Genomic DNA, 20,029 nt, shown 5'->3' on the forward strand with positions numbered 1-20,029 from the left:
TGGTTTATGCCCACATATGGGGTACCATTGTACTCAGGAGAATCTCCGTTACAAATGTTGGGGTGCTTTTTCTCCCCTGTTCCTAGTGAAATTGAGAAATTTCAAACTAAACAAACATGTTATTGGAAAAATTCAATTTTTTTCATTTTTACGGTTTAGTTTTGAATACTTTCCTCCAATACCTGTGGGGTCAAAATGCTCACTGCACCACAAGATGAATTCATTGAGGGGTGTACTTTTTAAAATGGGGTGACTTTTGGGGGGGTTCTATTCTGCGGACACTACAGAGGAACTGCAAATGCACCTGGCGCTCAAACTTCTTCAGCAAAATCATGCACTGAAAATGCTAATTGGCGCCCCCTTCCTTCTGAGCCCTGCTGTGTGCCCATACAGTGGTTTATACCCACATATGGGGTACCGTTCTACTCAGGAGAACCTGCGTTATATATATTAGGGTGAGTTTTCTCCCCTCTTCTTGTGAAATTGAGAAATTTCAAACTAAATGAACATATTGGAAAAATTCTAATTTTTCATTTTTACCGTCTTCTTTTGACTACTTTCCTCTAATTCCTGTGGGGTCAAAATAGTCACTACACCCCAAGATGCATTCTTTGAGGGGTCGTACTTTCCAAAATGGGGTGACTTTTGGGGGGGTTCTATTCTGATGACACTACAGGGACGCTGAAAACGCACCTGGTGCTCAGAAACTTCTTCAGCAACATCTGAACTGGAAATGTTAATTGGCGCTCCTTCCCTTCTGAGCCCCGCTGTGTGCCGACACAGTGGTTTATGCCCACATATGGGGTACCATTGTACTCAGGAGAACCTGCGTTACAAAATTTGGGGTGCATTTTCTCTCATGTTTATTATGAAAATGAGATACTTTAATCTTAACAAATATATTATTGGAAAATTTCTATTTTCCATTTTTTTTCCCCATTTTTTAATTGTGAATACTTACCTCCAGCCCTTGTAGGGTTAAAATGCTCATTATACCCCTAGATTAATTTTTTAAGGTGTCTAGTTTCCAAAATGGGGTCAATTATGGGGGTTTCCAGTATACAAGCCTCCTAAATCAACTTAAAAAAAGAACTGGTCCCTAAAAAAAAATCAGTTTTGGAAATTTTATGAAAATTTCATAATTTGCTGATACACTTCTAAGCCCCGTAACACCCTAAAAAAGTGAAGTATGTGTACGAAATGAAGCCAGAATAAAGAGGACATATTGATTATGTGACATACTAACTAATTTTTTTCATTTGACTTTCTTTTTTTAGAAACAAAGAATTTCAAAGTTCGTAAAGTGCAAATTTTTCAAATGTTTCATGATATTTTGATGTTTTTCACAAAAAAAACACACAAGACAGTGACCAAATTTTGCCACTAACATAAAGTACCATATGTTAGGCAAAAACAATCTCAGAATCGCTAGCATACGTTAAAGCATCACTGAGCTATAAGCGCATAAAGTGAGACAGGTCAGATTTTGAAAAAGGAGCCTGGTCATTAAGGTCCAAATAGGCTTGGTCCCTAAGGGGTTAAAGGGAACCATTCTAAACAATTGTGCTGATAATGTTCCCTGCAGCAGTGTATAGAGCAGCTGGCAGAGATGATTGACAGGCAGAGAGGCCAGTTAGTGGCCACTCTGCCTGTCCATCATCCGACACTGCGCGCTGACAAAAAGAGAGCTGTGACTAGTCCCGGGCAGCTCCCCACCCAGATGACTAGTTGCCGCCTCTCTCCTGCCTCGCACAGCTGGATTAAACATCTTTTACTACCAGGCAAAGCTACTGCTGCAACCATGGCGGGTATGTGCCGCGAGCGGCACAGTACTTCTATACACTGCTGCAGGGAACCATGTCAGCACAATCGTGCTGAATGGTTCCCTTAAAGCATGGGCACTGGCAAGCCATTCAATGTCTATGGCACTGCCAAAGATAGCAGAGTACAGCCCTTGGCTATCTCCAGCAGTACTGTATGTAGAGTTTGGAGTGGCAATATACATGCTTGCCCACTTTGCTATTCAAACGTAAGGATGTGGGCCCTTCTGATAGGAATCCCAGTGTCCATCTACCAGTGAGACATTTATTACTTACCTTGTAAAGAGGTCATACCTTTTCCACCTTTCTCTGACTTTTTACACATTTTAGATTCAGTCTCTCCCCAGTTAGTTTACAAACATAATATTTCCCATCAGACCCAAATAAATTGAACTTGCTTTCAGGCTCGGACTGGCCCACAGGGGAATCCACCGGTGGGCCCTACCCATTGGTGGGCCTCTAAACAGTAGGTGGGCCTCCCTGTTTAGCAGTGCAAGGACGACATATAATCTCCCAGGACTTTTGCACACTCCTGTTACCTGGGAACATAATAAAGAAATTACACTTACCAGTCCCTGTGCCCCCATAGTGCCGCTCTTGGGTCTCTCCCACAGCCACCGGAAGTAATTTTCGTCCAGGTTCCGTGTAAGTCACAACCCCAGGTCCTCCAGCTGCAATGTCATGGATCGGCAGATGGCCCTTATGTGACGTTGAAGGAGGATAGCGGCTGCAATGCTTATGCCTGATTGGTCCATGATGTTGCAGAGCTGATATCCACAAGTTGAGGCATCAGAGTTGAGGCATCAGAGTTGAGGCATCAGAGTTGAGGCATCAGAGTTGAGGCATCAGAGTTGAGGCATCAGAGTTGAGGCATCAGAGTTGAGGCATCAGAGTTGAGGCATCAGAGTTGAGGCATCAGAGTTGAGGCATCAGAGTTGAGGCATCAGAGTTGCACTTGACCGCGGAAACGGGGGAGGATCCGGCCGCACTGTGCACTTGACCGCGGGGACGGGGGAGGATCCGGGCCGTAGGTGAGAACGGGGTGGCGGCCGCACTGTGCACTGGACGGGAAGGTGTGGGTGGGGTTAAATTGTTGGGTGCCACACCGTATCAGAGGGTGGGTGGGGGCCAGGAGCAGGGAGTGGTGTCTGTTGGACTGACATTTTGATGATTTTATGCATTTGATGGGGGTGAATGCATCTAGATAACAGCAAAACTGTGCAGAATCTGTAATACATTGATATTGGAAAGATGGAAAGCTATGGGTGGGCAACATATTAATACAAAAAGATTTTTGGGGGAATACCCCTTTAAGTGGCATGTTATGCTGTTTGCTTAGAGTGACTTACAAGTTACTACATATTCAGATTGGGTTTTAGTTACTAGTGGGGTACCACAGGGGTCAGTGTTGGGTCCACTTCTTTTTAATATTTTTATTAATGATCTTTATGAGGGGCTACAGAGCAGAATCTCCATTTTTGCAGATGATACTAAACTGGGTAAAGTAATCAGTACAGAGGAGGATAATATCATATTACAGAGGGATTTGGAGAAGCTAGAGGCTTGGGCGGTGAAATGGCAAATTAAGTTTAATGTGGATAAATGTAAGGTTATGCACTTGGGCCATAGAAATAATAAATACAGTTATGTGCTAAATAATAAAACACTGGGTAAAACTACTTCCGAAAAGGACCAGGGGGTATTGGTGGACAGTAAACTCAACTTTAGTGATCAGTGCCAGGCAGTAGCTGCCAAGGCTAATAAAATAATGGGATGCATCAAAAGAGGTATAGATGCTAAAGATGAGAACATAGTTTTGCCTCTTTATAAATCACTAGTCAGACCACATATGGAATACTGTGTACAGTTTTGGGCACCGGTATATAAAAAGGACACAGCTGAACTAGAGTGGGTGCAGAGGAGGGCAACAAAGGTCATTAAGGGAATGGGTGGGTTACAGTACCAAGACAGGTTATCAAGCTTGGGGTTATTTACGCTAGAAAAAAGACGTCTTAGGGGCGATCTGATCACAATGTACAAATATATGAATGGACAGTACAGAGATCTTTGTAGTGGTCTTTTTACTCATAGGTCTGTAACCATGACAAGGGGGCATCCTCTACTTCTAGAGGAAAGAAGATTTTATCATCAGCATCGACGCAGGTTCTTTACTGTACGAATGGTAAGACTGTGGAACTCTCTGCTACATGATGTTGTCATGGCCGATTCATTAAATAAGTTCAAGGGAGGCCTGGATGCTTTTCTTGAACAATATAATATTACAAGTTATGGGCATTAGATTTCCGGTGATACGTTGATCCAGGGATTGTTCTGGTTGCCATTTGATTCAGGGGGGGGGGGGGGGAGTTTTCTCCCTGTGGTGGGGCGGTTGTCGTCTCCCTAGTGGGGGGTTTTGCCTTCCCTGGATCAACACAGTAGGGTTTCCCTCGGTTGAACCTGATGGACTCTTGTTTTCTTTCAACCTTATTTACTATGTTACTAGCCCTTAGCTAGCATCCCTGGTCACACACACAGCTCTGTGCAAAGTCCCTATAGTAATGTGGAAGGTTCGGTGCTGGTTATATCTGGTGTATGTAGGGTGGGCCCCTAGAATCAAATTCCCTGGTGGGTCAAGGGTACCCCAGTCTTACACTGCATGCTTTCATCACTAAAATGAATTCTGGACTACTTCTCTGTCCACACAACATGCTCCTCAGCAGAGGTGAGTGTAGCCTGCAGAGATAGACAGAATTACAGCAGGTCACCCCGGAACGGGGGGGTGACAGCTCCTCTTAAACTCCCCATGACCCGGTACATACATTACCGGTCTGCGCTCCGGCTTGCTTCAGGGGTTCCCGGTGCCTAGACGTCCTGCTCAGCCAATCAGTGTGCTGCCCCGCCGCACTCATTTAAAGTGACAGTGAAGGTATGCGCTGTGGATTTCACTACGAACTCTCAGCGTGAAATCTGCTGTGGATGTGTTATGTATGAACCCACCCTTACCATTAGGAGAGTTCTGTCTTAATTCCATGCTCCTCTCTTCTTGAATTTCCTTAGTGTTTGTGCATGCTCCTAATGCCTTCATTTACAATAGAGCATAAACTTATTCCTGCTTCAGGGTAAGCTGCCTTCAGTTCCCAGCATCACATGCTTCTTATACACCCTAAGGAGTTATAAGATGCACATGAGTTTTTGGAGTGCAGGTCTTTAGGCCACAGAGCACATCGACCACTAATAACGTCTCCACCACATGTCTTACTACTGCTCTGTTTAGCGTACGGGATGCCCCAGACTCTGTGCCCTATGAATTTGCACTGGACTGCTCAGAGAATGCGGTCAAAAAGAGAGACCAACCAACCTCTATAACCTATATTCCCCTGAACCCCTTTTAATTGTTAAGCCCCCATTACACGGGGCGACTGTAAAGAGCAAATGAGTGCTGTCAGCACTTGTTTGCTCCTCACTCCCCCGCTATTACGCACGGCAGCAGCAAGCGGGTGAGAGCCGGGGGGCTGCCCAGGTGCACGCTAGATCGTCCTTGTAGCCCATAGCATATAGCATTGGTCTGCTGCAGCCGCGCCTATTCCACGGAGCGACGGCAGCATATCACTGCTATATGAGTCGTTTGTCCTTCAACATGTTGAAAGACAACGACTACAACGATCAGCCGACGACATTCATGCCGGCTGATCGTTGTGTTCTATTACACAGCCAAATAAGGCTGTTAATCGTTCCGTGTAATAGGGCCTTTAAAGTTTACATAGTTTCTGTAAGCATAATAACCCATAATATTAAAGCAACTATATCGATCTCACAGCTTGGGATCCCTGGCCCTGTAGCCTGCTTATGGCTGCCAGAAGTACAAAAAAGGCAACTGTTTAATGGAACTTGATTGGGAATTGCCTAAACAGACTAGCACCACATTTGTTAGATTTTGATGCTATTTAAAAATAGTGATCTTTGCTTGCAATTTTTTTGTATTTTGATGTTGAACCCAATTTTTTTTTTTTACTGTATAAACACAACGTTTTCCAACGTTATAGACGCTCAGCATTTGAACCTGCGGGGCTACAGAAGTTGGAAGCCGTCCTAGAAATGCCAGGAGAACATGAATACAGCCACAGGCTATGTTCTCCTGGGCTCCCCAGTGCTGCATTCAACTTCTGCAGCCCAGCCCCAGAAATCAAACGCTGAGCGTTTGGGGTTCGGTTAAAGGCTTAGTGTGGTGTTAAAAAATTATCCACTAAATAACACACATTACAAAGTTATACAACTTTGTAATGTGTGTTATGTAAGTGAATGGCCCCCTTCCCCGTGTCCCCCCACCCCCGGAAGTGTGGAGCAGTATACTCATCAGATTACTGTCAACCCCGGCCACCATCTTCGGGAGGCCTGACTGTGCTCAGCCACGGCAGAGGGGGGGCGGCTGGAGCGGGCCGGCCGGCCTCCCAAAGATGTCGTTGGTCGACAGTAACCTGGTGAGTACACTGCACCACACTTCCAGGGGTGGGGGGACACTGGGAAGGGGGCCATTCACTTACATAACACACATTACAAAGTTATACAACTTTGTAATGTGTGTTATTTAGTGGGTAATTTTTTAACGCCACACTAACCCTTTAACCGAACCCCAAACGCTCAGCATTTGATTTCTGGGGCTGCAGAAGTTGAATGCAGCACTGGGGAGCCCAGGAGAACATAGCCTGTGGCTGTAGCCATGTTCTCCTGGCATTCCTAGGACGGCTTCCAACTTCTGTAGCCCCGCAGGTTCAAATGCTGAGCGTCCATAACGTTGGATAACGTTGTTGAACCCAATTTTTTTTTTTACTGTATAAACACATCAAAATACAAAAGAATTGCAAGCAAAGATCACTATTTTTAAATAGCAACAAAATCTAACGCTGAGCGTTTGGGGTTCGGTTAAAGGGTTAGTGTGGCGTTAAAAAATATCCACTAAATAACACACATTACAAAGTTATACAACTTTGTAATGTGTGTTATGTAAGTGAATGGCCCCCTTCCCTATGTCCCCCCACCCCCGGAAGTGTGGAGCAGTATACTCACCAGATTACTGTCAACCCTGGCCACCATCTTCGGGAGGCCTGACTGTGCTTAGCCACGGCAGAGGGGGGCCGGCATGAGGGGCGGCTGGAGCGGGCCGGCCGGCCTCCCAAAGATGTCGTTGGTCGACAGTAACCTGGTGAGTACACTGCACCACACTTCCGGGGTGGGGGCACACGGGGAAGGGGCCATTCACTTACATAACACACATTACAAAGTTGTATAACTTTGTAATGTGTGTTATTTAGTGAATAATTTTTAAACGCCGCACTCCCCCTTTAATGTCGCTGAACCCCAACTTTTTGACAGGTTCACTCAACACTATCCGTTATCAGTGGAGAATAAGCACCAACCTAGGGCTGGGCGATTAATCAGATTTTATTAAGTTGCCATTAGATTAATGATTCTGATTTCATCAGCCCTTTTACCTTTTGTATTTTACACTTCTTGAGAGTAATAACCTTTTTTTTCCAATACTACAGCTCTCTAATAGCTGGAAACTTTTTGTATCTTATTCTGTCAGGTGTAAGAATTTCTCTGTCTCTTTCTGGAATTCCTATTGGATGCTGCCCTCTGGTGTTTGTGGAAAGGACTGCTTTTGGGAAGCTGCTTTTAGGTAGGACTTGTCTTTATAGTATCCTGCGTATGAGTTGGTGTGAGGTGGAGTAATGTTTTAATTGTCTACCTGGGTCTAACCTTATCTGGTGTGACTTCCCCCAAAAATGTATTATTTCTTCATTTTTAAACTCATCATTGGGAATATTGTCAGTAGTTGCATGTACACAGCACTACTCTATTGAGCAGTATAGGCACCAGCTGTTTTATCCCTTTTTGAGAAACTGCCTCAAATCTCTGATATCCCTTTAAAATAAAACACATTTGTAAGTCCCTTTTAGTCACATAATATGATCCTGCTGTTTATACACTAAATGACATCCGTCACACATACTGTTTATTTATGTGTCAGTGCTATTGTAGCAATAGTTACTTACCTCCTGGCTTTCTATTCATCCAGTCTTTGGGGTAGTGTGGTCTTCTCTTACAGTAAGCAGTCCTTTCAGTTCTGTCCCCAGAGCAGCTTATACTGTACAGGAGGCCTGGCCACTGATGATCCTTTCAAAAATATCCCAACAATTATAGAGATTTGTGCTATCTATATACCAACTGTGTTGCAGCCCAGGTGTATATATTATGCATTGTTTAGGATACAGGGGGTATCAGACTGGCATTTCTTTACACTGGTCTTAGGTGCAAAATGATGCATAATGAAAAACTTTGCAACCTTTTGAATGGCAAAATATTTGCATACAAGCCGTAGACTCTTTAATGTGTGGGTGGGGGAGGACAGCTCAGGTCATTGTTCTTAAAGGTCCACTGTGGTCATTCCAACTAAAGAACAGCTCAAGTATCATTTGTAGGCTCCAGCTTATAGAGAGATCCTAGCCAAAGAAGTCCCCTAATTTAGCTCTGTAGGTCAGTGGATGCAAGGAAGCCAGTGCCTAAGCCTTATGCGAATTCTAGCTATAGGCATCATTACTATGAAGGGAAAACCCCTTATAAAATTACGATCAGAAGTAAGGGATTTCACATGTAAAATCTCAACTGTGATGTTTTTTCTTTAGTTCTGTCATCCACAAATGATGCTTACCCAGTATTAGGGTATGTTCACTTGTACTAAAACAGTGCTTTCACAAGTAAATCCTCAGTGGCAGGTTGGCACCAAATCATGTGGCATCTTCCAGCCTGTTTGCAGCTGCTGGAGGTGGTTGGGAAGCCAAAAACAGCCAAAGTACGCGGGTTACACAATTTGCATAACTCCTATTGACTTTAATAGGAGTTGTGCAAACTGTGTTGCACTCCCTTTAACGCAAATTCATGTACGTGTACAGCTGGGGTGCTGCAACCCCCGTGTACATGTATGCGAATGAGTTAAACTGTCACCGTACTGCATCTCTAGGGAGCTATCACTGCTATCTGGGATCCCCGTGATTGGTCTCTCATAAGAGATGGACCAGTCACAGTGTAAAGTGTCAGGAGAAACTGACGTTTGACAGCGCTGTGGCACAAACTAAGAACACACACATAAACTAGCCCCTTCCTACCCTGATTAGCAATTTTTTGGTCCTCTTTGCTTATGATCTTTGGGAGATTTATTGGTACTGGGGAAGGGGAACCAAACCTCACATTATTGTGTCACAAAAAGTGGCCCCAGCGACTTATGAATGCATGCCAAAAAGGTATTTGGGTGACAAATCTAGATGCTGGTGTTAACCTGTACCTGTGAATGATTCTCTGTAAGTGACTTCAAGTGTATTCCAAACAATCTATTAACATAAAGGAGGGTGCTCAAAGTGTTAGGTGCCAACAACACAATGCTGTAGGGTGCCCATCTGACAAGCAGCTGATATGGAAATTGCTGATCAGTTACAGTCCCAGCCTTCCTATGTAGGCTGTCTCTCTTTATGATGATTCAGAAGACAGTGTGTGTGTGTGTTCTTTTATTTTCCATAAAACAGAAAAAGAACTATAGCGTATGAATAACTGTTTAGCTATGAAATAGCGCCATCTTTTGACCATCATTTACAATTACATAACTGATTTTTTTTTTTATAGTAGCTTCTTCCAAATGCTGCTTATAACCTTTTTGTTCGCAAAAGTGTGTCATACATGTGGGGACATGACAGGACTGCATGGACTGTGTGCAACATTCACAAGTGCTGACCTCCCTGCAGTATTGACTGGACTTCAATAAAATATGGCAGAATTAAAGAATACATATTAGTCACTTTGTTTTAGTGTGGCATATATGAACACTTGCCAGCCACCTTGCCAGGGATCCTCAAGAAATGTAAAAGGGCATAGTCCACAGATTTGTTACTAAATAGGACATAGTCCAGAATGCATTTAGAATGCCTCTTCCTCTTCAGTGATGTACCGGTGCCATATAAATATGATTAGCAACTGTTGAGGATTAATGCATTATTACATTAGGTTGAGTCCCATGAGGAAGAAGAATCCATTGCTTCTTTTTGTTACTATAACTAAATGCACTCATTCCTAAACAGTCCACATTTTGGTCACATATTGATGGCTTCCCTTCATGTCCTTGTGAATAAGAATTCTCTCTGTGCAAACACTTGTGGACCCAACTGTGTACCCCAGTTACACCCCACAGGAGAAATCTTTGTTTGATTCATTCTAGAAATAATTGTGTGGAAGCCAGTAGGATGTGTCAGTCTTTACAGCAGACTACTTGTCTCATGAAATCTTTTGTAGGCGTCTTTACAAACACAATGATATTTGATCACAATGGCTCAGACCTGAAACCAAAACAGCCTGATTTTGCCCATAGCGACCAATCAGAGCGCAGTTTTCATGTCTTAACTTGCTCTAGTAAAATGAAAGCTCAGTTGTGATTGTGATGGGCAAATTGATAAATCTGGGCTTTTGTTTTTACGCTGTTTAGTAGTGAACATAGAAGAAACATAGAAGATTTTTGGCAGAAAGAGACCACTTGGTTCATCTAGTCTGCCGTTTTAGTGTTTTCCTTTCTTAGGATAGATCTATGTTTATCCCAGGCAGGTTTTATGTTCGGTTATTGTAGATTTACTAACTACTACTATCTACTACTCTTTCAGTAAAGTAATATTTTCTTGTGGTGTTTCTGATCTTTCCCCCAGCTTATCTCAGATTGTGTCCTCTTGTCCTTGTGTTCAGTTCAGTTAATTAAAAAAAACTTTCATTGAACCTTAGTTAAACATATGTAAAGGTTTCAGACGTTGTCTTTTAGTTTATAAAAGCAGTGCATCTGAGAAATGAAGCGTAAGATAGGCCATATGCACATCTAAGGCTCTGTTTGGAGCCTGCATCACAAGTTCCAGCAAAAATTCTAGAAAGAAGAATGCAGCGTTCAGGAAAAAAACAACTAAGCATTATATTAGCACTGTTTCCTTTTGTCTTGTTGGTAAGGGTCCCCAAGGTCAGACCCCTACCAGTCATAAACTGATTGCATATCCTAGCTTATGATGCAGGGCACCAGACTAAAAAATTTACCTGGGAGCCATTGGCTCCTAACCTGAAAAATTTAGGCGCCAAATAGAATATTTGGTCGCCAACATTTTAAACCATGTAAAATTAATGTTATGTTAAATGGGACTTACTGTGTGCAGAGGCCACGGCAGCATCCTCCTTTAGATCCTTTCTTTTCTTAGTTTGAAAACGTTCAACATGGAAACTTGCAACTTGACAACCATATACAGTCTGACTCAGTACTTCAGCTTCACTTGGCTAGCCTTTTAATGAGGCTTACTCTTCTGAACTTGAACTTAAAGGGAACCTGTCGACCCCCGTGCCGGGGTGACAGGCTCCCAACCCCCTGTTAGAACCCCCTATACTCACCTCATCGCGCCGGGTCCCGCTTCTGAAGATGGTCGGGTCACGGAGATCTCAGCCGCTGCAGCCCGGCGTGCGCTGAGAGATGAGTCCAACGCTCATAGAGAATGACGGGAGAGTCCAGCGCTCCGTCATTCTTTATAAGCGTTGGACTCCTCTCTCAGTGTGCGCGCCGGGCTGCAGCGGCTGAGATCTCCGTGACCCAACCATCTTCAGAAGCGGGACCCGGCGCGATGAGGTGAGTATATGGGGTTCTAACGGGGGGTTGGGAGCCTGTCACCCCGTCACCGGGGGTGACAGGTTCCCTTTAAAAGCTTGCAACAGTCTATACATACTGAGCTAGACTTATGACTGCAGCCATAGTGACCCCCCACAAGATGTGTATATAAATAGATATATCTCTCACCTAGTGACTAATGCAAGTGACCCCCTACAATACAGACACCTGAGGGGCCCTGATAATAATAATTGTGCATATATCTATCTCCCAGTGTCTGCAGCCAGTTTGCCCTACACTTATAGATGGCCCCCTCCCCTTATAGATGACCCCCTCCTTTTATAAATGACCCCCTCTACCCCCATTATAGATGCCCCCTCCTCCCCCCCCATTATAGATGCCCCCTCCTCCCCCCCATTATAGATGCCCCTTCTCCTCCCCCATTATAGATGCCCCCTCTTCTCCCCCCCCTTATAGATACCCCCTCCCCTTATAGATGGCCCCCTCTCCCCCCCTTGAAGATGGCCCCTCTTCTCCCCCCATTATAGATGCCCCCCCCCTTTCCTCTATGGTAAGCAGTATTTAAAAAAAACAAACACACAAACTCACCTGACAACCCGCTCCCCCGGCGATCCTCTTCTTCTTCAGGCGCTGTCCCCGGCTGATGCGCGGCTGCCGGGGGTGTCCTATCCTATCCCCGGCATCGCGTCGCGTCAGTGAGCTCCCTGTACACCGGGGCTGTGACTTCTGACACAGGAAGCGTCTCTGACGTGCGCTTCCTGTGCCGGAAGTCAGGGCCCCAAGCAGCTCACTGATGCGCCGCGCTGCCGGGGATAGGATGGGACACCCCCGGCAGCCGCGCATCAGCCGGGTGCCCGGACTTAAAGAGACAGCGCGGCGCCGCCGAGGCCAGTCGCAAATGGCGCCCAGATTAATAAATCTGGGCGCCATTTGCAAAATGTCAGTCGCATTGGCGACCATTTTGGTCGCCATCTGGAGCCCTGTGATGGAAACCCCCTTTTAAGGCCCCCTTCACACCTCCATGGCCATTTTTACGGTCAGGAAACACTGATCAGGAAGCCTTTCAGGAGGCTTCAGGAAACATGAGTGTTTCCTGACCGTAAAAAAAGAGGAGGGAAAAAAGAACAACATATACTCACCTGCTGCACTCCTGCAGCTTCTCCCTCTGTCTTTGAACTTTGCAAGCACACCAGTAATATCACTCATGCACCACAACTCTTGGGGAGGGGGGATGCATAATGCTGCCTCCAGTCAAGAGTGACAGGGTTGCATCTAACTATATGCTCTTCTGATTAGGAGCACATACAGTTAAAAGGCCAGTGTCGGCAACCAGCATCATTGTCCCGGGCTGTCAAGCAATGTATCCGGAATTCTGGACAGTTTATGGATGCACATCCGGAGCTAAAATTCTGCATGCCCCTGTAGGGTTTTATGGGGAATCCATGCTGGAATACTGCTCAATTATATGTCCTATAATTTCGGGGCCTATTTTCAGGGAAATAGAACCATCTGGGTCAGGAAATGTATCTGGATTTCCTGATAAGAAATCCGCATAGATTTGCCTGAAGTATGAAGGGGGCCTTAGGGTGCATTCACATGTACCCCATCAGCAATTACAGTGAATTTTGTCACCCTGTGACCTCAATGGGTCAGAAGTAAATTGCCAAATATTTTTGCAGATTTTCTGCAGACTGGTAGCAAAATCCACAGTGTAAAATCCAAAAGTGTGGACTCTGCATGACCGTACCACAGGCATTCATAACTACCGGTAACTCTGTAACCATGGACAGCACACAGGTTCATCTAATGCTGTTCATGGAAATCTATAAAGAAACACCCTCAGAAAAGCACTTTTAGTTTTTTTCCCCCTTGCTCGCTGTTTGGACTGGAAATCACTTTCCCACTGTAACTTTGATATGCTCAGTGCATTAAATCTCATAGGAAACCAGAATATTTTTATACCTAGGACTGTAAGATGCCACCCCAAAAATCATAATAAACTGGAGGCACTGCAGAGAACACCATAATAAAAGCATTCCTGGCATCTAATCAAAACATGTGACAACAATAGTTTTGGCTTGGGAATGGCTTTAGGAGCTGTGTGCCCTAGGCCTGCACTACCTATACCTACACCCCTGCCTAATGAATTTCATGTAACATTCTCTTACTATCACCAAGCCCTGCCCAAATCTTGTACTAACACCATGGTGATTAAAAACAGGTTAGGCAATGAGGTGACGTGGCCACGGCCTAAGGTTTGCCACTGTCCATGCCTGTGCCACAAGAATAACAGTGCCAAGTTAGTGAGACTCCAGTCTGTCTTTGGGTGCAGATGCGGTGAGTGTCAGTTATGTATGCTGCAGTGTGTTCAGCTTTATGATTACTTGGGGTGACAGGTTTATCAATCTCCAATGTATATGTATATTTTTTCCCCATGCAGATACAATGCTCCTGACAGACACAAACTGGATCCTATGCACTTGGCAGTCGTGGCTTGTGGGGACCGCCTGGAGGAGACTGTTACGATGCTAAAGTCTGCCCTTCTTTTTAGTATAAAGCCTTTTCACTTTCACATCTTTGCTGAAGACCAGCTGCACAATGACTTCAGCACAATTGTGAGTAGTTTACTAGAGCTTAGTAAATCATACAAAGTATAACATTTCCTTGTTTCCTCCAACAATGATCTGGGTAGATCTGGCAGCTCTTGAGGTGTGATCAGCTGTGGATGCAGAGCTTGCTAATGCAGTCTTCAAGGATTCCTCTTGATCTTGAGCTGCAGTTGGGGGCTATACATGGGGATTTCCCTCAGTCTAGCAGTCCTTAAAGGGGTTATCCAGTGCTACAAAAACATGGCCACTTTTACCTCTCTTGTCTACAGATTGGGTGGGGTTTCAAACTCAGTTCCATTGAAGTAAATGGAGCTTAATTGCAAATTGCACCTGAACTGGAGACAAGAGAGGTGGAAAAGTGGCCATGTTTTTTGAATACCCCCTTTAACCCCTAGACGACCCTGGACGTAGGGTTACGTCATGGAAGTCTGTCCCCAGACGACCCATGACGTAACCTTACGTCATGGGTGTTATTCCCGCTATGAAGCGCGCTCCGGAGCGGAGCGCGCTTCATAGCAGGTGGGGGCCGGCTGCAATCAGCCGGGACCTCACCGGTAATGACACGCTGCAGCGATCGCGCTGCCGCGTGTCATTAACCCCTTAAACGCCGCGATCGCGGCGCGACCGCAGCGTTTAAGTGTAAGTGACAGGGGGAGTCCCCTGTCACTTACCGATCGGGACCCCCGCAGTGTGACTGCGGGGGTCCCGATCGTTGAAACGGACTGCTGGAGGTCTCTTACCTGCCTCCATGCAGTCCGATCGGCGCTCTGCTACACTGAGCCTGCACAGGCAGGCTCAATGAGCAGAGCGCCGATAACACTGATCAATGCTATGCCTATGGCATAGCATTCATCAGTGTATAAATCAAAGTACTGTATGTAGAAGTCCCCCAAAGGGACTTCAAAAGTGTAAAAAAAAAAAAGTTCAAAACACTAACACACAACCCCAAAGCCCCTCCCCCAATAAAAGTCTAAATCACCCCCCTTTCCCATTATATAAATAAAACATATAAAAATGAATAAATAGATAAACATATAATATACCGTAGCGTGCGTAATTGTCCGATCTATTAAAATATAACAAGCGTCATTGCGACCGGTAAACGGCGTACACGAAAAGAGGGGAAAAAGTGCGCAGATTACCGATTTTATGTTACATTATATATTAAAAAAAATCAATAAAAAGTGATCAAAACGTCCGATCTTCATAAATATGGTATTAATAAAAACTAGAGATCATGGCGGAAAAAATGACAACCCATACAGCCCCATAGGTGAAAAAATAAAACCGTTATAAGCGTCACAATAGGCCCATTTTATTAATATTTAATTGCCAAAAAAAAGGATTTCATAAAAAAATATATATATAACATTAGAGAATCTGTGTAACCTGCATATGGTTGTGTTAAGACTGACCTATAGAATAATGGTATCATGTCGCTGTTACCATATAGTGCATTACGTAGACACAGGAACCCCCCAAACGTTACCATATAGCATTCTTTCTTACGATTTCACCTATTTATATCTTCATAAATAATATATTTGGAATTCCATCATACATGTTATGGTAAAATGAATGACGCCATTACACAGTACAACTATTCCTGTAAAAAACAAGCACTTACATGGCTTTTAGATAGAAAACTGAGAGTGCTAGAGCTCTTAGAAGGGGAGGAGGGAAAAACGAAAGCACTAAGATCAAAATTTGCGCGGTCCACTGGGTCATTTTGGGCCTGGTCCTCAAAGGGTTAAAATATGTGTCATCTAGTACTCTACACCAGAGTAAGCCTTTTTAAAGAGTCACTGTCGTATTTTTTTTTTTTTGCAGAAATCAATAGTCCAGGCGATTTTAAGAAACTTTGTAATTGGGTTTATTAGCCAAATCTGCCATTATCTGCATGTAAAAAGCCTTTTCCCAGGTCCCCCCCTCCTTCCTCTTTTTCATCCACTCCAAAAAATCTGAAAATTGTGACTTGTTGCAGGAGACGTACCCTGTCTGTTCTAGGGAGAGGGGAGGGGGGAGGAGGAAGGAGGGAGTTAGCCAGCAGCAGAAAGCAGATAACAGAGGATTACAGGCACAGAGCTGGGTGACAGCTGTAATCCGAGCTCAGACAGGTCACTGGTGACTGTCACAGCAGATATCCCGTGAGGGATTTGTAGATTAACTCTTTGTTGTCCTGTTTTGGTCTTTTCTTTAGCTCTCTCCATAGGAGAACAATGAAGACAGGGGGGAGAGCTTCAAACTGCTTTTTCATGATAAAAATGCATTTTTCGGATAATAAACCCAATTACAAAGTTTCTTAAAATCGCCTGGACTATTGATTTCTGCAAAAAAAAAATTCACGACAGTGACACTTTAAGCTCCCTATTCATAAACCCACAGAAATATCTCTGGAGACTTTTTGCTGCTGTGTACACTCTGGTTTATTCCTGGACACCTTGTTTCTGTACAGTTGTGGTGGTGATCCATACAGTATGCATTACCACTTACTTTGTATTGGCGAGTTAGTACTGTAGAGGAGCAGAGTTCTGGGATATACAGGAGCTCCTGTATGTACACTACTTGTTCGGAGACCAAAAGTAAATGCATTTCAAATTTGTAGTCTCTCTAACAAAATAAAAGGCATTTTTGTTTTGTAGAGTGTGACTTTTCAGTTCCCTTTTTCTATGAAGTTGTACCATTATATCCGATGTGTGTAGAGCACTAACATGAAGTTGATGAAAAGTTTATTATCGGTTTGGGCAGATGATAATACACTTTTGTTTTACAGCTAAACAGTTGGGGACTTTCAGAAAGATTTAAGTATACACTATACCCTATATCCTTTCCTTCAGAAAATGCAGCAGAATGGAGGAAACTTTTTAAGCCGTGTGCCTCACAAAGATTGTTTTTGCCGGTAAGTTGTGTTATGTTGTGGAACTACCATTTTTTCTGTATGTTCTCTTTTTGGAGTCCACAGGAAAGGGGAAAAGTGTCAGATTGTGGGGAATCCAACAAATAGCTACCTACCGCAGATCCCTCAGATAATGAAAGAACTGTTATTTTGTGTCTGTGTTTGTGCGTGCATGCTACTCGCTGATTCATTTACAGTATAAGGCTGGGTTCACACTACGTATATTTCAGTCAGTATTGTGGTCCTCTTATTGCAACCAAAACCAGGAGTGGATTCAAAACACAGAAAGGATCTGTTCACACAATGTTGAAATTGAGTGGATGGCCGCCATATAACAGTAAATAACTGCCATTATTTCTATATAACAGCCGTTGTTTTAAAATAACAGCAAATATTTGCCATTAGGCTCCGTTCCCACTGAGCAAAGGTAGCGGAATTCCGCGACGGAATTGTCCGCCGCGGAATGCCGTTAGTCTCCCGCTCATAATGGGACTCTATGGGAGGCGCGCGCTCCTGCCCTGTCCGCGCTGAAGAATGAACTGCGTTTTGAAGCCCTCGGCGGTGTGTGGTGTGCTATCTATTTTTCGTTTCGATTGGATTTGTCGTTTTTAAGAAATTTACGTTTAAAGACCCCTAATTTCCCATAGAAAATAATGGCCCATTGCAAATAATGGCCACACTCTTAACCGCTAACAGCCAATCACAGCACATATGTAAATAGCTGAGATATAGCAGCCAATAGGAACTCTAAGATCTTGTCAGGCATGTATCACAACATCCACAGTCACATGTCCACTATTGGCCAATAGAAGATGTAATATACGGAAGGTCCTTAACGATTTTGTCTCACTGACATGTGTAAGATTGTCATGGTAACCGAGCAATGATCTTTATATGACCATTATAAGTAGCAAAAGTCAGTCAGTAAAAAAGCAGAGCTGAGGCAGCCATGTAGCAGGGACAGTACCCAAGCCGCTCTTAAAGAGACGGTACCCAAGCCGCTCTTAAAGGGGCAGTACCCTAGTAGCTCTTAAAGGTACGGTACCGAAGCCACTCTTAAAGGGATGGTAACCAAGTCGCTGTGTAAGGGGAATTACATAAGTAGCTCTTAAAGGGACCCAAGTCGCTCTAAATGGGTCCCTTTAAGAGCAGAATGGATCCCTTTAAGAGCGACCTGGGTCCCTTTAAGAGCGACCTGGGTCCCTTTAAGAGCGACCTGGGTCCCTTTAAGAGCGACCTGGGTCCCTTTAAGAGCGACCTGGGTCCCTTTAAGAGCGACCTGGGTCCCTTTAAGAGCGACCTGGGTCCCTTTAAGAGCGACCTGGGTCCCTTTAAGAGCGACCTGGGTCCCTTTAAGAGCGACCTGGGTCCCTTTAAGAGCGACCTGGGTCCCTTTAAGAGCGACCTGGGTCCCTTTAAGAGCGACCTGGGTCCCTTTAAGAGCGACCTGGGTCCCTTTAAGAGCGACCTGGGTCCCTTTAAGAGCGACCTGGGTCCCTTTAAGAGCGACCTGGGTCCCTTTAAGAGCGACCTGGGTCCCTTTAAGAGCGACCTGGGTCCCTTTAAGAGCGACCTGGGTCCCTTTAAGAGCGACCTGGGTCCCTTTAAGAGCGACCTGGGTCCCTTTAAGAGCGACCTGGGTCCCTTTAAGAGCTACCTGGGTCCCTTTAAGAGCGACCTGGGTCCCTTTAAGAGCGACCTGGGTCCCTTTAAGAGCGACCTGGGTCCCTTTAAGAGCGACCTGGGTCCCTTTAAGAGCGACATATGTCCCTTTAAGAGCGACATATGTCCCTTTAAGAGCGACCTGTGTCTCTTAAAGTGACCCAGGTCGCTCTTAAAGGGACGGTACCCAAGTCGCTCTTAAAGGGACCCAAGTCGCTCTTAAAGATATCCGACCCAAGTTGCTCTTAGAGGGACGGGACCTAAGTTTCTCTTAAAAGGAAGTCACTGGTTAAGGGGCGCTCTGGAAGTCACTTGTAAAGGGGCGCTCTGGAAGTCACTGGTAAAGGGGCGCTCTTTTCAAGCACTATGTATTTTCCTGGAAATGCAAATCTAGTTCCTTTTGCTTTTTGTAATCTATATACAGTCCTTTTGGCACCTGCACATATAGCAGTGCCCTCATATAAGTAAAACAGTTGCCTCCTGCTCTTTTTATAGCAAGTTGCCACTTTAAATGAATAGTGGCAAGTAGAAATGAATAGTAAGTTTACACTATGCAAGGTTTGTTTTTAGACCTGTAATAGTAAAGGTATTTCTGCTAGAAGATAACTGGTATCCAGTTGAAGTGTTTCCCGCTGCAGCTGTGTAAAAGTAAAAATGAAATATTTTTTCAGTTTGAGTTCTAATGGTCTTTTCTTTTTCTTTTCTTTACAGTTAATATTGAAAGATGTGGACTCCTTGCTGTATGTTGACACAGACATCCTTTTCTTACGTCCTGTGGATGATATTTGGGCGTTTTTAGATCAGTTTAATTCTTCTCAAATTGCTGCTATGGCTCCAGAGCATGAAGAGCCGCGTATAGGATGGTATAACAGATTTGCACGCCACCCTTATTATGGAAAGACTGGCATTAATTCTGGAGTTATGTTAATGAATATGACACGTATAAGAAGAAAACACTTTAAGGTGAAAGACAGAGTTTTCCCACTTCAAAAATACTAAAATATAAAATCACTATTTATTTATTTTTTCTTTTTGGACACAAACATTACTAAAAGAACCTGTTGGTCCATTCTGATGGATTGGTGTGGGCATTCTAGCTGCATCCATAAGCAGTGTTATAGTTTATAATCGAACATGATTGTTCCAGGGAAAAAAAATCCTCAGATAAGTTTGCCCAGAAATCTTGGACAACACAAACTCATTCCCCTGTTTTAATTTGCCTTATGTTAAAGGCAGACTGACAGCACGGCTATGAATATATATCTGCGCTGCTAGTTTCCCATTGCCAATCACAGGGGCAGTGCATACTTACCTTCCACATTGCTCTGTGATACTGCTCGTTCTTAAAAAA

General features: G+C 44.2%; 1 protein-coding gene across 3 annotated transcripts in view; it reads left to right on the forward strand.

The window, feature by feature from the left end:
- GXYLT1 (glucoside xylosyltransferase 1) overlaps nt 1-20,029 on the forward strand; it is a 40,781-nt gene that overhangs the window by 11,632 nt on the left and 9,120 nt on the right. For 2 of the 3 annotated variants that reach the window (XM_069975994.1, XM_069975995.1), the window contains exons 2-5: nt 7,405-7,497; nt 13,952-14,126; nt 16,894-17,019; nt 19,390-19,641. In XM_069975994.1, coding sequence (XP_069832095.1) covers nt 7,405-7,497; nt 13,952-14,126; nt 16,894-17,019; nt 19,390-19,641 — 646 coding nt within the window. The remainder of the gene's footprint in view (nt 1-7,404; nt 7,498-13,951; nt 14,127-16,893; nt 17,020-19,389; nt 19,642-20,029) is intronic. The other variant, XM_069975996.1, reaches the window with a different exon arrangement.

Source organism: Dendropsophus ebraccatus, chromosome 1 (assembly GCF_027789765.1).
Source record: "Dendropsophus ebraccatus isolate aDenEbr1 chromosome 1, aDenEbr1.pat, whole genome shotgun sequence".
In the NCBI taxonomy this organism is placed as follows: domain Eukaryota; kingdom Metazoa; phylum Chordata; class Amphibia; order Anura; family Hylidae; genus Dendropsophus; species Dendropsophus ebraccatus.